General features: G+C 40.5%; 1 protein-coding gene across 1 annotated transcript; it reads right to left on the reverse strand.

The window, feature by feature from the left end:
* Nucleotides 1-7,503: 7,503 nt before the first annotated feature.
* ubl3b (ubiquitin-like 3b) lies at nt 7,504-15,925 on the reverse strand. The gene is made up of 6 exons (XM_072395537.1): nt 15,747-15,925; nt 15,098-15,208; nt 11,207-11,315; nt 10,548-10,634; nt 8,825-8,902; nt 7,504-8,559 (listed from the first exon to the last, which is right to left on the reverse strand). The coding sequence occupies exons 2-6, from the start codon at nt 15,122-15,124 to the stop codon at nt 8,507-8,509; spliced, it is 354 nt and encodes a 117-aa protein (XP_072251638.1). The 5' UTR covers nt 15,125-15,208; nt 15,747-15,925; the 3' UTR covers nt 7,504-8,506.
* Between the last annotated feature and the right edge of the window lie 4,129 nt (nt 15,926-20,054).

Here is a 20,054-nt window from a genome sequence, read left to right on the forward strand (position 1 = left end):
ATAAAAAAAAGAGGCATGCATTTCACCCTTCTCTGGCACAAAGTCTAGTTGCTGCTGTGTGCAGGAATGACCGCCTGTACCAGTCCTTATTGCAGCAGAGTAACATCAATATGTCGATCGATATATTGAGCAGAGGATGTGCAGTGTTATCCATTATGTTGAGCAGATTTTGCAGCATTCTTCCTGGCACTGTCAGCTCCAGAGCAGTCCCCAGCACTGAGCCAGCCTTGTTTATCAGGTTGCTCAGCTTCTTTAATGCTGCTGCACCAGCAGATGGATGCAAGGCATGTTTCACTTTCCACCACAGATTTATAGAAGATATACAACATCTTGGTGCAGACGTTCAAGGACTTAGAGCTTCTTCAAGAATTATAGTTTGCTCTGTTCTTATTTGAACTCTTTGCTGCATTTCCAGTTTAATCTGTTCCTCCTTTGTTTGGTTTGTTTTCAAGATGCTTTTCCAAACCGTGCCAAAAAGCGATCGACCAGTTCCCCGTACTCAGCCTCGGACACGTCCAATAACTGCAGACTCATCGGAGTATTTCTGGAGACAACAGGACTCTGAGTTGTTGAGGTGTAAAAGGCGAGGTTTATTGCAATCTGACACTTTATCTATAAAGGATTTATTTCATATATTAATTAAGGTAAAGCTAACTGTTTGACAGATGCTTTGACATATTTCAAAATGAGCATTTGTAGCCTGTATCCAACCGTTTTGGCAACAAAACGTGAAAAAAATATAAAAACATAAAAGCGCAGACAAGGAATGATCGCTGGGTTCATAATTGAAAGTAACAGCTGGTGTAATGCAACATCATTACCTACACAGGTCAATCCTGTCTGATGCAATCTGTGAGAAATATGGCCATAAACTGCTATTTTAATGGCTGATGCACTTTGAGTTTAAAGTTATAATAACCTATATTAAAAACAAGCCTGGATTTGATTTTTCTTTCCCCCCCACAGACAGACAATAAAAATGTCTTTATTTCTTAGATTTCTTATGTTTTTCTAGTTTATCATGTTCATAAAACAGACCTCCTTTAGTGCTTTTTTTGGTGTGCGAGACAATCAGCAATACAAAACAGTGTTTTTATATTCTTATTTCCCAGCATCTCTACCATTTCGGCTCAAAACAACAAAACAAAGACAAGCCCATAAGTGGATCTATGATGTGAAGCACAATGAACTCATTATACTCGTATATCAGACATTTTAGACTCAGTTTGTTTGGCACCTCTTGGTTTGTGTGCAGATGTGTCGCATCAGTTGATGATGGGTTCAAACAGAATACTGGTCATTTCTCATGAACTTCAGTCATATGTAACTCTGGCGTTTTTGGTAAAAAAGTGTGAGGATTTGACTGTGTGCAGTGCAGTGTTTTTGTGCAAACATGCAACGCGTACACAGGTCAGAGGTCAGAGTTCCCCTCTGCGTCTCCCTGGAGGAATGTGCACCAGAGCACAGTGAGGCTGAGGCTTCGTCCCCTTGGAGTGGGAAACGGTCATTTTTAGCTGCAGACCATTGATAATCTCCTCCCCTGCGCCACAGTAATGCACAGAAACGTTTACATCTTCATTTTGTATGATCTTTCCACCTCCCTCATGCACAGAGATGATATTGTTGTCAAAGCCATGGCTTCTTTTACTGTGGCATGTTACAAGGAACTGGGGGCCATCTGGTTAAATAAACACTCAAATAAAAAGAGGCGGCACCTCCCTCCGTCCTGCATGCTGCCACAGCTCAGTTATGGAAACACTGACGCTATAACACCTTCATGTCTCGTCAGCCCTCCTGGTTCGAATGCCTCCGTTTAGGAGAAGATAGCAGAGCTGGAGATGAGGAGAGACTGCGGCAGCTTCTGGAGTCAGCATGAAAGCTGCTCATTTGGGAACACCCTGCTGGGTTAATTTAGCTCCTGCATGAGTGTGTATGTTTTCACACTGGCCAACTGAACTCTTTCATTTCATGCCATCACAGGACCTCTGGCGTGGACAAACAGACTCCAAGAAGGGAGCACATGATGAAGCACACAACCGGAGTCCTCCCAGACACACATGCAACACCAAGAGGAGCGAATTACAGTGTTTTTAGAATCAGACTGCAACAGTTTATGAACATTTAAGGGATTGAATTTCAGAAAAATAGGTTTATTCAGACATGAGTCTGAAAGTGTGCACAGTAACTCGTTTATGTCTGTAGGTCATTACATATTTCTAAAGAAAATCTCATTTAAAAACGGGGATATAAATGAATTACAGTTGGATTTGTTTGAATGTGTTTATAAACTTGTGCAAATCTCAAGTCATTTTTCAAGTATCTGGACACCTTTTACTGGAAACCGACATGAGGCAACGTAATTGAAAGCAGAAAATGCTTTTTTTTTTTTTTTTAAAAAGTAGAAATTAACATACTGAAGGAAGTCCGCATTGCTTGTGCTCACCTTTGTGTGTGTTCACAGCTGGTTTTAATAAAAGAGGACCTGGCAGATAAGAAAATGGTCTGAAGCAGCGAAGGGAAAGAGGGATTTGCAGCGCTAAATGCCGTGACAGAAAATAGCACATATATCACAGGCCCCTGTTGATTTAGGCATTCAGTTATTTTCTCTCCATCGTGTGCGACTTCCATCTGCATTTAGACAGAAAGCAGAAACTGTAAGCATACCAAATAGTACAATTTTCTTTAAGCTTTTGCTCTTGAACTCCACATTGTAGATGTTGTTTTCACTTTTAAAGACAATCTTTCACCTTTCCCTGGATATATACGATCAAAATTCCAAACCAAAGCTACTAATAAACAGAAGAATTTGTATATTGTTGGTGAGGCTGCTTCCAGCTATCATGTTAAGACAGCTGCCCTCTGCTTTGCCTGCACATCTGGCACACAGAGGAGTCAGCAGATATGTGTATATGTGCATGTAGCTTAACTTCTGATCACGTCATCAGAAAAAGTTATCTTAGATTTTGTGATTATAAATTAAACGGTTAAACAAAGACAGACAACAGTAAAATCCTTTTGAAGCTCAGGAAAACTATGTCAATGTGAACACTTACTGATCCACTACAGCCTGAGATGATCCAAACTCCAGAGGAACCACTGGACCCTGAGGAGAAAGTGAAGTATCATATCATAATAACTATGTTTTTTTGTTTTTTTTTTGCAAATTGTAACGTGAGAAGGTTTCAAATGTCTGCCGACAGATTGTAAAAGCAAACAGAAATAAATGAACATCGACCGAAGGCAGAAATAAAACATTTATGTTTAGAAAACACAGCAGCAGAGTTTGCTTAACTGTCGTAAGATCTTATACAGATTGAACCCCATTAGTAATGAATGACCTAACACACGTGGACCAATCTTGTGTGGTTTGGGGACAGCAGAGAGAAATCTGCCCTCAGTATCTGCTCAGCTGATTATTTGAAGCTCCCCGTCATATTACATGGCCTTCGTAAGATTGTGGAGTTTAAGTACTTGTTCTGGGAAAACAGACGCTCACATTCATCTTAAAGGTTGCTGTTAAACGTTATTTCTAGAGCCTGGAAATGTCCATACCCAGTAGTCATAGTAGTCTTGTGGCCTTTGTCAGGGGATAGAGACCTTACATTAAAACACATGCAGACATGATGCCACATTGGCCTTTTTGGTGTGATGAAATGTTATGACGCCAAGTGTTTCTAACTAAGATTAGTACATCAAGTAGTACTATTACTGGACTACAGTAATAGCACTTACACGTGAGGATATTATTACACCCAAACAGCAGGATGGGCTGCTGTCACAATGGGAGTTAAACGCTGTATCAGGAGAGGAGAGGCCGGGCAGCGGAGCACAAACTGCTCTCTGGAGGCATCAGAGCTGCACTGAGAGGTGGCTTGACTGCAGCCTACCACAGCACAACCCAGAAACTGGCTGCACGCATGCTTTGAGTCATGTTGACCACAGAAAGCGATTCATCCTGCATCTACCGTGAAAGTGGGGGGGCTTCAGCAGCAGCCATTTCAACAGATCTCCTCCCTCGACTCTCGTTAAACTACTGCTGATCAACTCTGTGGTCGGCTCCTGTTCATACTTTCCTCTCAAGAAAAGCCCAAAACAGCTCCGGAAAAGGAGAACAAAGTAGTTTCAACACAATGGCAGTTTTGGAAGTGCAGTATGCTGAGAAAGACTTGGGTTGGCTGCTCTTTTCCTTTATGGGACGGTGCCAGTGTCAACTGGAAACCTGGCTGCACATCGGGAGCAGTTTTCTGCAGCTCACAAAGAGACAGCTGCTGAAATTCAAGCTCAATGAAAAGTTTAACACAGCTGATGGCAAAGACTTATAGATCACTAAACTGTCTGTTCAACAGTTTAATCTTTTAACACCACTTTGTTATGCCTTCCAAAGGACCATGATGCTCCTCATTAGGCTCACAGAGGCACACTGCCACCTAGAGGTCAATGGATGCAACTACTTGATAATAACAAAGACATTTTCCACACTTATATACAGTACTGTGTCTTCAGTCAACCCTCATTTCTTACAAACTGCCAGGAAAAGGAGAAATAGGTACAGAGATGATTTCAAAACATGCATAAATTAATGGAAATATACTCAATAGGGCAACAACAACAAAAAAGAGTTAGTATAATTCTAAGGAGTTTAAAAGTCCATTTTTGGTCTGAGCACCTTTATTCTTCATCACAGCCTGAACCCTCTTAGACAAACTTCCTTCTCAAGTAGTCTTTAGGAATAGTTCTCCAGGCTTCTTGAAGGACATTTCAAAGCTCTTCTTTGGATGTTTTCTGCCTTTTGTTCCGTTCTCTGTCAAGATGATCCCACACTGCTTCAGTAATGTTGAGGTCTGGGCTCCGGGGAGGATTCATCCCTCCATAAGACCTGTTGCCACTGATTTTCAGCCAAGTTATTGTGTTATTAGGCATAGCTCAGCCTTTTCTCCCTGTTTCCCTTCTTTAAGAATGGTTTCTTGACAGCCACCCTTCATGGTGACCATTTCTGATAAGGCTGCAGTGAACAGTAGATGGATCAGCTGAAGGTCCACATGCATCTCTCAGGTCCTGTCAGGTCTTTGCTGGATTTTCTTTTTCGTAAATACTTTAGGCCTGAAACAACTGTTTTTTTTCCTCCACTTGTCCAGTTTTCACTGCACACCGTGCTGAGTTATGCCAAAGTTTGTGGTTGGTGCAAAAAATACTCTGTCAAACTGTTTTTTTTTTTAAATCCACAAAAGAAATGGGAGCAAATTTAGCGTCTTTGAAGCAGGCTTTGAATGATTCGTAGGACAGGATTCGTAAGCTGCTTAACAAACAAAAATCCCTCTGAAAATGATCAGGTAAAAACCTTAAAAGCCCTTCACAAAGCCTGGAGAACTGATCCTCAAGACACCTTGAGATGATTGCAAGAAAATGCGGCTCCTTGGAGGCAGAATATGACAAAATGAGGTATGGGTCAAGACTTTTACACAGAGCCTTGGACGATGATGAGGGTTGTTCCACGTCCCACCTGCTGCCATGTGACTGAGAGGCCACAGAGATAATAAGTGATTCATCTCACTGAGGCGCGTGGAACCTCCACCTGATGCAGCGGGCCATCACATGAGGATCTGTCAGTATAAAGAACACATTATCTGTGTCACCACACCAAACTGCATTTTCATCCCAAAGAAGATTCGGGGTTTGTTTTGCGTTAACTCTGAAAATCATAAGAGCTTGAATAAGGGCAACTGGACTTCTTTCTGGGTCTTGAAGACGTTTCAACTCTCATCCGAAAGGCTTATTCAGTTCTTCAAGCCTTTCGGAGCTCCTTTCAAGCTCTTATGACTACCGTGACCTAGAATCGTCATCAATAGCTCTGAAAATGTTTTGCCTGCTGTTTCTCAACTTAATGAGGAAATCTGACATTTGTGTGTCGAGTGTTTTCATGAGAGAGAAGAGATCATCTGTTCTCAGATCATTACTTTTTCTTCTAAATGGGATTATATCCCATCACATGTCGAGAGTTTGGAGATTTTTTTATTATAGAAAGATGAAGACCAACATTTCTAATTTAGCTTTGAACTGAGATTTTATCTTTATATCCATCTATTCATAATTTTAGTTGTATGGCTGCGTTATTTACTATTCAATCTTTTAGCACCTATTAGATTATCCTCACTACTTTTATCCAGTAAAACACTGCATATGTATGAATAGTGCTACACAAATAAAGTTGTTCTTGATTTATTAACTAAAACTATCAAAATGCTTGATTTCTTTTCCCTGTATCCGTGAGATGCATAACCTGAGCCACAAAAAAACGCCACCGACACTCAAAGATCAAACACTTCTGATACATGAACGCTTTTTAAAAATATTTTAAACCTTTTCTTTTCTGACCCACATCTGGAGGCCCAAATGTCCCCACGCTTGGGTCAATAAAGTGTCACACAAAGAATCTGTTCTATGCGACGGCGATAAATGAGCGTATGTCCAGTTCGTGAAACAATAATACGGGAGTTTGAAAAGTAATTTGGATGCAGTTTTGATCTGGGACACAGCTGGAGATAAAACATCAAGTGAATTGATCAATTATTCAACTATTATAACTGGTCATTTATTTATAGTTTACAGCTTTATAGTTTTCAGTTTCCAAAAAGATGAATTAACTGCTTTGACAGCTTAAATCAATGGTCCCCAAACTATAACCCACTACGTCATTTTTATGGCCCCCCCCCCCAAAATATGTACGTAATGTATTCCATCCCTCCCGCACCGGACACCGTCAATCTTGTGTCTCCCTGTTCATGTCCTATAGCGAGTCCTGCCAAGTACATGTCGTTCCTTTTTTGTCCACTGGTAGGTTTTGGCGCTGTTGCGCCGCCTTTTTCAGAGTACTGCATTAATCTACTAATAATACTTTTATGTCTTCAGATGGCTTTTTTTTAAATAAAAAAATATATATATATTTTATTAAAACATACATTGAAAAATGTTTGAATCAATAAAACACTGTGGTCTTTCTTTAGTTGCAGTTTCAGAAACAATGAATCTGAATCGAGACACGTTGCCTTGTGTAAAGATTTATTAATTTATAATACAAGCTTTTATGTAGATCACATTGCATTTTAGTTTGTACATTTATTCATAGGGAGCTAAACTTCATAGTGACACTGACTGACAAAAACACAAACCAAAGGACACTCAATGGAAGGAATCAAAAGGTTTCCGACTGTTTCTGAAGAAGCCGCAGCCCATCAACGCTCCCGGTGCGCCACTTTTGTTTTTTCTTTTAAAAAAAAGAAACAACATGCCCTCACTGGTCATCATACAGTATGCCACGTGCATCACACACCCTCAGACACACTCGCACACAAACTCACCCTCACTAAAGTTCAACAAATACCTATACACGAGATAAAAATCGATATTTAAATTTCATTATTAATGATATTACTGAATTCCACAATAAAAGGCAAACAAGAAATAACAACAGCATCCAAATGACGAGGAGGTGAAACATCACCCAGCTTTTTCTTTTTTTTTCCCTCTTCAACAGGAGAAACTTTCTCCGCCTCGTTTCCAGCGTCCAATAGAGGAGGATCTCACACCAGTGCCATTCCTCTCCCACCTTCCACCGCTTTGTCTGTCTGCGTTTAGCAGCTCCCGTTACAAGAGAACGTCTGAGGAACAGTCTAGTTGGAACACCGATTACATCTTTTCAAGCCTCTCGGGGGAGTCGGTTCCTCGTGGACCCGCAGGTGTTTCCACAGCTCTTCCTGTTAAAAAGTCCTTCCTCTTTTGGTCCACTGACAGAAACGAACAGACGCAGACGGCTGCGCAGAGGCCACCGGCGCCGACACGGAGACAGAACGGTTCGGTTGGTGAGGCAGAAACAGTCTGTGAGGAGGATGACACGTTTTCTACCATTTCAGGTCTGTTTGTGTGACCAAACAAAGCGAGCCGTGAGGGCAGAGACGATGAAACACTATAAACACTTCCGAATTAAACTGGTTAAGTGCAATGAGAGGGTTAACACCTTTCAGTAAGACCAGGGAAAACGTCCATGTGACTAATAGGGAAGGGTTAAAGCCCACAAATCCTTCACAGCACTTCTGTGTCCTTAAAGAGCGATGAGTTCCTGCCTGGGTCTTTTTCACTACACGACAGCTTTTAAAAACACCTCCAGGAGTGAACAGATCCATTAAAGAGCGAGCACTTTGTCGGATCTTCAAATAAAACGGAGGAACGGCTGCCAGAGTAAAAGTTTGGGGGCCTAGAGTAAATATATTGGCACAAAAAAAAGAAAAAAAAAAGGACTACGGTTAGACAGGAGTCCAACCAAAGTGACTGAGGGCCCCAAACGGACTTCCTGCATTTTATTCCAGATCCACAGCTGACGTGACAGTCGGCAGGAGAAATCGGCGAAGGAGTGTGTGCATGTTTAGATGTGTGTGTTATGTTCTGTTTGTGTGACGTCGTGGTTCGGGGGTGTGTGCGTGTGTGTGTGTGTGTGTGTGGGGGTCCTGTTGCTTTACAAGAGGAGGCAGCAGTTGCTCTCTGTGGTTTTTTCTCTGTTTCTTTGACCTACAAAGACAGGACGGCAGACACATCAGGTGAGATAAAACCACGAGCTGACGGGAGACTGAAGCAGCTTCATATGGTCTGTGTGTGGGAACAGGAGAGGCTTTCTCTGCGATGTGTGTGAAGAAAAATGTCCATCGCCACTGTTCTATTTAACAGAACATTTACACACTGCACCATGCAATCAGATGTAGTTCTCACTAAAAATATAACAGTCAAATTTTACAGCTAAATAATAAAAACACAAAAACAAAGAGCAGTTCCTCACCGTGAGAGTTGGGCTCTGGAAGAGTCTCTCTGGCAACCAAGTGCATGACCGTCGTTCGGCCCGGCGGAAGTTTTAGAGCTTTAAACATGAAATACACATCATGATGCATTACTGCTCATAGCATTTCAAAATATGATGATGTGGTGGCTACTCCAATAAAAATCAAAGCGGGATTATTTAGACACTACTGTACTAATAAAGAAGCAAAGATACTATCGTCAGGAACTGACAGTGGGAGACATTTAAGGTTAACGTTAAATAAAAATGGATTTTACATTTAGAAATCCCTTTTATTCTACTGTTTTTGTTGCCTTTATGCATTTCGACTCCTGATGGCGATGCAAACGAGTCGTCACACATACGTTATTGGTATGATATTGTTTTGGGTCATGGCTCAGTTCAATCGATCGAAGCCCATAAGAGGAGGGCTTTATAGTGCAGTCAGACCCAGATTCACTCATTCATGTCGATATACATCAAACGTGGAAAGCAACATTTGCTTTTAGTAACTGTGGTCCTGACAGTGCGATTTCAATTCAGTTCAATAAAACTTTATTAATCCCTGAAGGGAAAATATATTGCTGCAGTGTAGATTAAATCAAAATACATTTCAAAATCGATAAAAAATAAACAACTAAAGCCTCTTTCAGGCGTGTCACCTTCATATATTTGAGCAGCCTGGTCACATTTTGACTCTAAACTTAGAGACGTAACATTTATCACTTCCTCGTGGCAGAACATTAACAGAGAGGCAACAAAAGAAAATGTGCTTTCCAGCAGATTGCTTGACTCGTGAATAAATAAGAGTCAAAACTACGGTTTTCCAGTAGTTTTCTTTTTTCCCCCACAACAAAAACATTAACCTGAAGAGGGCTCCGTATCACAACATCAACATCAAGAAGGTCAAGAATTTATTTCGTCCACTGCCAGTATGTTCCACACAACCACCAGTATGAATTGACATGGCAACACGATGTGTTCCAGTAAGAAAACCCTGACCTCGTGCACAGAATGTCACTTGATCTGCTGTGAAATATGTGGTGGGTTTGCCTGAAGAAAGTCACGAGGAACATGAGCGAACTATGCCAAAAGAGCAAAAAGCCATTGCTTTAACGGACTGATGAAGCCATTAATATTAGGCATCTCATGTCTGAACGAGGCTCAGTGTTGTACACTTTTTTTTAAATAACCGAGTCGTAAAGGTTAATGACTGAAATGTTTACGAGCCTGTGCACTGCTGTTAAGCTCTCAGCCATGCTGACTCCTGATGAAGACGAACTTGAACACTAAAGCTGTCCGTCTGACTGAGAGTCAATGAGTGCAGGTGGGGGCCAGGTACAGGACACAGTTCAAGAGGTCAAAAGCTTAATGAGATTAGGCTGCATCAGAGGATCACATTCATTTACTACTTAGTCTGCTTTGTTTAGACTCAACCAACTCCTTCAACTGTGACCCGTTTAAGCACAGGAAGACTGCTGCTGTCACTATGGCAACAGATGTGTTAATTCGGTCAAAAGATAAATGTGTACAACGTGCACTCGGTAGAAACTTCACCTCTCTTTCAGCCACACATCATGGTCATAACAAATGGATTAAATTACCTTTAGTTTGCATCAACTACACCACAAACTGGGTGCACAACACGACATTTTGTCTGTCTGCGGGAGTTTTAACTGAGTCGGGCAGATAAAGGAACCGTCAGTGTGATGGTGTGTGTTCTTACCTCCCAGGGTGACGTTGCCATGAAGGAAGCGCCCCTGGAAGATGAGGCGCAGTATACTGGGACTGCTCACCCGCTCTTCCTCCCATCCTGCATGAGAGAGGAGGAACACGAGCCCCACTTATTATGACCCTACTGCTTCTGGACTTTTTTTTTAGTGGATACTTAAGAAAACATAACAGTGAATGAGCCAACAGCACAGATTTAGATAAACATCTAAACTCATTAGATATGTTCATTGTGAAAACTGTAACCTGGATTCATACTAAGTACATATTTCATCTTTACATTTAGTGCCTAAAACCTAGTTTTGCAACTAAAAAAAATACAACTTATTGTCCTTCACAGGCCAGCTTGGTACCAGCATATCTTAGAAAATATAATACTGTACGATGTAGTGTCCTGGTCCATTGACTGGATCAGCTTTACCGATCAACATCACTATTTAATACTATAATATTGTCCATCCGGCAGGTCTTGACTCCTCAAATGATCCTGTGTTAATTTTTACTTGAAAGAAAAAAACAGATAAAAAGCCAAATTAAGGAAAATTTAATTTATCTATCTAATTATTTGAAGAGGGTGCCTAAAGAACTGAATCAAGTGGGTCACTTAGTGGTTCAAATCTTTGAAAAAGTCCATATCCAGGCGATAAAATGTACCTGTTGGCCAGTTGTCAAACACATGCTTGGCGATGTCTGTGGCCGAGTCATTCGGGGAGAAAGTGAAGTCTTGTGTTTTGCCACTGACCAGGATAAGGCGGAGGGGCACCTAAAACAACAACAATAAAACCAAGCATGAAAATATTGGTCCGTAGAAATGTCGTACCGTCCAACTCAAACACCAAGCTTCCTTTAAAATTCTCCTGAATCAGTCGTGGTGAAACTCCTTCGCTTCTTCTCACCTCTTCAGCCATGAGGTGACGCTCAGAGGGAGGAGAAGAGACAGGCATTCCAGTCTAATTAGATTTATCCACACCAGACCTCCACCCTTTGACTGGACGACTTCGTTCACCGAGGGCTTACACTGAAGTGAGCCCCTGTTGCCAGAGACAACAACAGATAAGGGTGGGGTTGAGGGGGAGAACACTGGCCCTTTAGTTCCAGGGTGCTGCTGCTCCTCTCCGGGCTGTTGGCCTAATGCGATAACCCCAGGTGTCCCAGACAGCTCTGGGCCCCGTTATTAAATTTACATGGCCAGTGCGTAGCCCCAAGGGGGACTGTGCATGCATGTGGGAGGGTTTGAATAAGTGGGGCTCCCTCCAAAATGTACCCTCTGGGCAGCTACACAAACCAATCCATAAATGAATAAAAGGAGGAGCTACTTGTTCAAGATGAGGGCCGAAATATTCCACCAACATCAGGAAATGCACATGTGACACTGCGCACAGTAAACCAAAAGATTTAAAAAAAGACCACAACCCTTTGTTGTGAAAAGTGCAAATAACAACCATTTTTCAAAGCTAAAATCACTGCAGTTTAAGCACATTTAGTTTCATTACAAAGATTAACTTAATCTATAAATCTTTTGTGATATTCTGTACTTTTTTTTTTTACTAATTCAAAGGGCGCAGATCACTGAGGTGACATTGACGTCTAAAACATGATTTTTCTTTTGTATTTAATTTCTTTAAAAAGGAAGAGAATAAGTCACATTTTTAACCTTAAAACCAGGAGATTGATGTGCTAACGTTCTAACCTCAGAACAACCCAAACAAGACATATCTCTTGAAACATGGCGAAGCATCACCGGGGAAAACACCAAGCAGATTTTTCTGGATCACAGGCTTCAGACAGCAACTCAGGACCAAAAATATCTCGAAATTTAAAGAACTTCACACTCAGCTCAAAGTCTAAAATTGGATCGACGAACACTAAACAAGCAGGCTGATGCACTGTATTATCGCTGGTATATAACCATTCAACGCTCCCGCAGTCATACCATCATGAGTGTGTATGAGAGGTGTTCTTTATGTTCATTATGTTTTAAACTCACGGTCTAAACATAACTGAGATCCTGAAGTTAAATGTCAGGGTGTAACTCTTCCAAAAGCCGTAAACCTACATGTGATGCAAGTTCCTGCTCATTGATATTAGACAGTCACTAAGCAATTTATTGATTTTATATTTATTTTCCCACCTTCTGTTCTTAGCCTTGCATGTAGGGTCTGAATTAGAACTCTGTCCTGAATAATTAATTAATTTTGGACCTTAACTATCTTTTTTATAAAAGTACTTTAATATCAATTAACTCATCATTACAAATCAACTATGCTGCCACTAGTTTCGGAAGAAATGAAGAATCTCATCAACTAAATTGTTCTTCTGGGACATCTTTATTAAAGAAAGAAGGAAGTGGGAACTCCCCCCACCATGACATTTACAAAGGTGGTGCTTGAACTTGCCTTAGTCCATAAACCACCGAGGAGAGAACAAAGAGACTTAACCAAAGAGGTGTGACGTCAGGGAGGGACCACCTCGCTCTCTGATCTGTTTACAAATAAAATCCCCCACCCCCCGCCCAGCCCTTGGTGGTCCACTGGCCTCCCCCTCCTCCCTATGAACTAAATAACCTCAATGTGGGGTTGCATCCTCGTGTCATCCTTACTGGGCTTTGTGACCATTCCTTTCATCCCCAACAAAATCAAAACAAAGTCGAATCTGCCTCATTGTCCACAGCAACATCCTACATCCCGAACATCCTTGAGCCCTCCAATCAAAATAAGACTTTAAACCTAAACACTGTTTTGAACCTGGACCCTTTGAGGGCTTCCAGAAGCTTATCCAAGCTTGATGTTTGTCAAGCTTCCTAAAAACATTGCCAGCAAACAAACTTTTGGGATGTTTTCTTAATTAAACCGATATCTCATTTGAGGAACCTCTTAAAATACTAAAACAATGGTCGAAGCTCTGAAGATAAATGTGTAACATTGTCAAATATTTCAGCATGAAATGTTTTCCTATCTGAAAGCATAAAACAGAAAGTTGTTTGATTTCTAATTTCTAAATAGTGTCATCAAGGTTTGTCCAACAGAGCAGCTTTAAATTTGATCTTTTCTTTTTAAATAAAGGATAACCAGACCTTTGAGTGGGCTGACCGCACTGCCTCAACATTTAGGGACAGAGAAAAAAGTGCTTTTCTGGTCTGCTTGTTTTTCTTAAAATGAATCACAAATGTCTTTAGTGGCACTAAAAGTAGGATGTGTGGAGGTAAAATAAAGTGAAAACTTATTCACATTATGCAAAGATGCAACGAAGTCCCTGCAAATGTTGTCAACCAATTATTTTTTGTAGATCTTTACAACCAAAAGATTGACTAAAAACATGAAATAATAATGGTGTGGGCTAAAACTTGGGTGTTTACCGTTTCACTCTGACAATGTTTAGACAGATAGAAGAAAAGGAGGAGACTGGCAAATGAAGATAAGTACCCAACCAGAGAGCCGGTGGGCTAAGTTGGATAAAAGTTGCTGTTCGAACAGACGCCTCTCATTGGGAGCTGTTCCACCGGAGAAGTGATACTCCAGGGTGGCATCTCTGCGGCGCTCTGAGAGAACAAGGTGTGACGCAAAAACAACACGCTATCCACGATATCAAATAGTGAGTGGAATGTCAAATATGTGGTGACAGAAAAGAGTGTGAAGCAGTAACTCGTATGAGCGCGCACAGTTACTCTGGAATATTTTCTGCTCTGTTGAAGCATAAACACAATCGTTGAATCTCCAGACTTATTCCTAGATAGCTGCCAGGAAAGTCTCAGAGAGATGTAAAATGCGACTGTCTCAGACATTTGCATTGTTAAATGTAGCCAAACTGGATTATATTCACATGTAAAAAAAATAAAGAAAAGAAAAGAAGGCTTTAGACTACCAAATGCTTCATCTGCTAAACCTGTGGCACACTGTCAAGCTGTTATTACAGTAAGCTGTCAGTTTGTGAGCCACACGGCAGGAAAATTACCAATGCCCTCCATTGTTTTCCCTTTTAAATACATCTAAGACAACTTACTGTACTGAATTTATATTTCTAACTTTGTTTATTGGCAAAATCCGGTGTGTGTAGGCCTCGGACGATTTCAAATGACTTACCAAGTGCCAACTCCACTTGTTACGGCTTCGCAAATACTAATGTTGTCCATTCTTATGGATGAAATGGGGGGGGGGGGGGGGGGGGGGGGGGTTAAAGACCTAAAGAGGGTGCATCAATTGGCATCTAAACCTTGAAAGGAAAGTAGGCCAACGTTTTAACTGAGATTAGACAGATGGCGTTCACAGGAACAGCCGTCACGATCCCAGCTAAGTGTTTGTAGACGTTGACTAATCCATAACCCCCCCTTATCCAGCTCCCACCAAAACCCAAACACTTAAATTATCTTAACTTAAGCAAAACGTTGCTGTGACGTTTTAATCACCATGATAATCGCATATATTAATCCTCTAGGTTAATCATGAAGCAGCAGTAAGTGTGATGTCTAAATCTGAAACAACACATGAGTGAACAGATTATCACCTTTGCTCCATAATGTTACTGTATAGGTGGCAGAGCTTCACTCACCATATCAAGATCCCTCTGGGTGGTCATAGCTCAGGGAGGAGGAAGGCCGTGGACGTGGAGCCAAGAGGACAAGACTGGTGTGCTTCAGCTGCTGGAGACGGGGCCAGAGCCCTGACACAAACAACACCAACACTGTGAGGCTGATTCCCACAGCCTGGCACCAAAACAGCACAGCTCTCAAGCTGTTACACACCGACTTAGCATGTTGCTAATACCAAAGCTAACACGTCAACATTAACATTCCAATATGATCCGTTAATTAAAATATCGCAAGCATTGAGCAAGCAACACTGAATGCTTTAACAGAATAAAATGTCCAACTTTTTAGACAAACGACGTCCCTGAACAGTTAACCTTACCTTAAGCTAGCAAAGGTAACAGGCTAACGTTTCTTACTCACATAGATTCAACTACAGCGTATAGCTGTACTTAAATTAATTATGCAATCAACGTCGTTAAGTTGTTCGAAAATGCATATTGTATGTGTACACCAATTGGCGAGGAGTTTCCTTCTCATTAATGCCGAGTCCTGCAAATGGAGCAGGCTTGTGCTAAGGCTAACATTAGCTGAGGCGTTAGCTTAGCTTTTACTGACGCTATTTCTGGCTAACTAAATGTTAAACGGCTATTTTTTACCAGTTGACCTCACCTGCATCTGATAACTGTGATGAAATTTCGCATTCAGTTGAGTTGACGAATCAGTACAGAGCGCTTTTCATGGGGAAAATTTCGAGTGTCGATGGGTAGCCTGTAGCTATGGTTGACTCGGGCTGTCGGAGGCTAATGGACGAGAAGACGCCGGATGTCAGCTGGTTGTAAACACAACAGCCACAACGGCCACTGGGAGTTGAAGTCCTGATCGAGAAATCGCCGCACCGTGACATTATCGCCGATATTTAACACCCTGGAGAAACCTCCATATTCCATGGTATGCTGGACTCACAGTAATAAAGCTTATATTTGCAACAGAGATAGAGGTTTAAGAGTGTTGGTGGTAACAACACTTGTATTAAACATCCACAGTGCAGGTTTCAATAATCTCCAGGAATAAACATTTGGACTTATTCCTGGCCATCAGGATGCGCTTACTACCTTCTCCCAGAAACAATCACATCGTCTTCATCGCAAGTTTGCTCAGCTGCCATGAAGATAATCTCCATGACAACCTGTGTTGTGCAAGCTCAGATTTCACAAGGACAAGATGAAAGATCAGTTCACACAGATGATGAAACTGTGTGAACTGATCTTTCACCATTTAAAAATCTGAACCAAGTTCGCAGTCCCAAAATGAACTAGTTCGGTTTAATTTCTCTCTTTTTTTAAGAATTCCTCTGAATGTTCCCCTATTAGTTCAAGGTGTTATGGAAAATGCACGCATTTCTCTGCTTTTATAGATTTTCACATCAAACTATAAAGATACTCAAAATCAAATTGTTATTTTATTAGCCAGCAGAGCCCCAGTGATAAACACTTCAGTTTAACAGTTAACATCACACTAAATTCAGCTTCACCGGCAAGTGGGAAAAAAATGTTAAAGCAAAAAAGATAAAGCTTTTATAAGATAAAGTGTAGACTGCTTTCTGGTATAAACACATAGCCCTCATTACTTGGTGGTGAATTGCAACTTGTGTATCATACTTTATTATATATATATATATATATTTTTTCTTTGCAGGTACTTTTTGACCAGAGTATTGGTCTGAAAAAGATTAAATAGATAAAAACACTGTTTCAGTGCTGACTGAAAAGTTTTCAGACTCACAGCTAAAACAGATTGTTTGATTGGTATAACTAGTATCTAGTTATTCCTGGAAAATAAAATAAAAAATTGATTTTCTTCTACATAAGTATTCAGACTCTTATTTTGGTATTTGTTTAAAGACTCCTAGGCAGAATGGGCAGCTTCAAGTCTTATTAGTGATCCTGAGATCCTGGCACTTGTTTCTGTGGATGTTTCTCCCATTTTTCTTGGCAGAAATGTTGGAACTATCTTAGGTTGGTTCTTTCTTTCTTTCTTTCTTTCTTTCTTTCTTTCTTTCTTTCTTTCTTTCTTTCTTTCTTTCTTTCTTTCTTTCTTTCTTTCTTTCTTTCTTTCTTTCTTTCTTTCTTTCTTTCTTTCTTTCTTTCTTTCTTTCTTTCTTTCTTTCTTTCTTTCTTTCTTTCTTTCTTTCTTTCTTTCTTTCTTTCTTTCTTTCTTTCTCTTTTTTCTCTAATAATACAACACACAATTCTAATTCCACTGTTGATTCCCACTTATAGCAACATCTGCCCTGTATTATCTGTTTATATCAGTTTGTAATTTTGAATCCTAACTTTACAATTGGCTTAAGTTACACTTACAGTTACATTTTGTTTGTTTACCTACCTAACTCACTCATCCATTCATCCATCCATGAGGTGATGTGCAGGTGCCATTTGTCAAATTCTCATCCAGCTGTCTTGTGCCTTTCAGTGAAGAATAGCTTCCCTCTCTCCACTAAAACACACAGGCCCGATTGGTGGAGCGCTGGACTGATGGTTGTCTTTCCATAAGATTCTCCCATCTACGTAAATTAACTCTGGATCTTATTAAAATGGGCCGATGGCTTGTTGATTATCTGGCTGACTGAGACCTTTTGTCCCCAATTACCCACTTTGGCTCAGCAGCCATGTAAAGTCTGCTGGTGGTTCAAAATTTCTTCCATTTCAGTATGAATGAGTTAACTATCTTATATCCCCACCAACCTTTGTGTCTTTACACAATCCTGGCTTGTAAACCTTGGGACAGTTCTTTAAACTTCATAGTTAGATATTTTCATTTACCTACATGTTAAATCCAAGGTGTATGCAAATAAAATAAAACATGCCCCAGATGATTGTAGGATAAATTACAATCACCCAACTCTGTTTTATTAATCATACTCTGTAACATTTTGTATTTGCAGAATTAACTAAAGGCTTACTCTTCACTTAAAGTTAATACGAAAAAGGTGTGTGATATCATGAGTCACGAAGGTTGCTCTTAAACAATTAAGAATTAATAGGAAGTTAACTCTGAGTAGGAACATCAGATCTGATGAGGGCGTGCTGTGCAAAAACAGTGCAACTCACTTCTTCAGTGTTTTTTACAGCATCTTGTGTAAAATATCTCATTGATTGATCTGAGGGTATCTTTCGTGGGGTATTTGAACAGTATGACTAATAAATGTAGAAGTTACCTGCATCCAACTGCATCAGTTTTCACTTTAAGAATAAAAAGGACTTAAATCAGTGGAACCAGTAAAAACTGTATCAGCACAATTAACATTTTAGCAAATATACGACGTTCAGAGAAAATATTCCAAAGGTTCAATTTGCTTTCAAACTTTTTAAAACTGTGAAGCTTCCTGATAAACCAGGCGATTATATTTTAGGCTACTGACTACCATAGTGGACCGTGTGAATTGAATAAATATGGATAAAATAAGACCAGGGCAGGAAAAGTTTTTCTGACCCCTTTCATCTGCAGGTCCAGGTCCTCTTTGCTGCTTCCAGATTTTTGTATTAAACCCTATCAAGTCAGTTTAAACAGCTGAATTACAATTGATTTAGCACCTCAGCAGTGCGTGTTTAAGTGGATTGAAATAGATCACAGCATTTCATCATGATCCTAAAAGCCTCTCGTGTTTATCCAAGAATAAGTTCCATGCACTCAGTGGGTAAATCATCCATGCTTACATTGATCCAGCTTGTGAGTTGTGAAGGGAAAAGCTAATCACCATATCAGAAAGCTAAAAAACTGCGGTGGGTCCTGCTCTGCTGTATTTGTGCTGAGTGTCAATGCCACAGCATGTACAGTTAGATGAGTAATAGTAGAGCTACAGGCAAACTGGCTCTGCACCTGGCAATCAGACACCTGGAGCCACTGAGGCGTTTTACACAGGAAACCTCTCACCGGGCTCTTTTCGGTCATGACTCAGCGAATGAGGAGCGGCGCAGGTTTGAAAACAAACATTGAAAATGGAGATTAGGTGCAGTTTCGGTCGGGTGTGTTACCTTTTATCACAATGAGCAGGAAGACACACAGGTATTCAGAGCGAAATGGAATTACCAGACAAAAGGTATGCAGAGGTTAAAGCACAAACAGTCTAACCAATCTAGTGTTAGTTACAAATGGTGGAGTTAACTACAGCAACCACTTCCTAATTTACATACTGTTCATTACTCTTCTAACATGCAAAGGCCCAACCAACACAGCAGGTCATTGAAGGCTGTATCATTTTGAATTTCCACCGCTGGGGGATAAATAAAGTAATTTCTATTCTATTTCTATTTTTCTATCATCCCAGAAAAACAGGTGTTTTTCCAGTGACAAGAAAAAAATATTAACCAAGCCAAGTTTAAACCTTTGATTTTTTTTCACCAAAATACATGCATCGTCATGAAATCTCAAGCCAACTCTTTTTATATAAGAAACTTCATTAAATCTGTTTTAAGATACACGTCAGCTGTAAGAGTTTTCAAGTGTTTTATGATTTAAAAAAGTGACTACGGTCAAACTGTGTGTGTGCGTCAACATGATAAAATAATCCCTTAACCAATTGTCCAGTTATTAGCTTTTTAAGGGATTTTTAACCGTCTCCAGAACTGGCTCTCTGATGACCTACTGAACGCTGTGAGATGCATTTGAAAGCTTTTAAGAGCTAGGATTATGTGGTCACACATACTGTTCCCAAGGTCAAGACTGGACTTCCATGACTAAATTATAAAACATGTCGATCTACTGGGGTGAAACTGGATTACCAACAAGGGAAATAACCTGCAAGCCCAGAAGGCCCCAAGGTCACAGAGTACGCGTTACTTATGCAATGAGCATCTGGTGTGCTGGTGGTTAAGACCTCAAACATCCTCACTCTTGTCTGGGAACTTTGCACTTCCTGTCAACATAGTCAAAAGCAAATGTAAAAATCTAATAAGAAAAAAATAGATTGCACAAAAT

This window comes from Leuresthes tenuis, unplaced genomic scaffold (genome assembly GCF_036924035.1).
Source record: "Leuresthes tenuis unplaced genomic scaffold, fLeuTen1.0.hap1 SCAF_11, whole genome shotgun sequence".
Taxonomy (NCBI): domain Eukaryota; kingdom Metazoa; phylum Chordata; class Actinopteri; order Atheriniformes; family Atherinopsidae; genus Leuresthes; species Leuresthes tenuis.

What these genes read in the sequence shown, in the direction of transcription:
- ubl3b (XM_072395537.1), bottom strand. Translation starts at nt 15,124, where the DNA reads ATGACCACCCAGAGGGATCTTGATATG. An exon ending in CCCAGAGGGATCTTGATATG is followed by an intron (nt 11,316 to 15,097) that starts GTGAGTGAAGCT and finishes TTGTTGTTTTAG; the next exon opens with GTGCCCCTCCGCCTTATCCT. An exon ending in GTTTGACAACTGGCCAACAG is followed by an intron (nt 10,635 to 11,206) that starts GTACATTTTATC and finishes TCTCTCATGCAG; the next exon opens with GATGGGAGGAAGAGCGGGTG.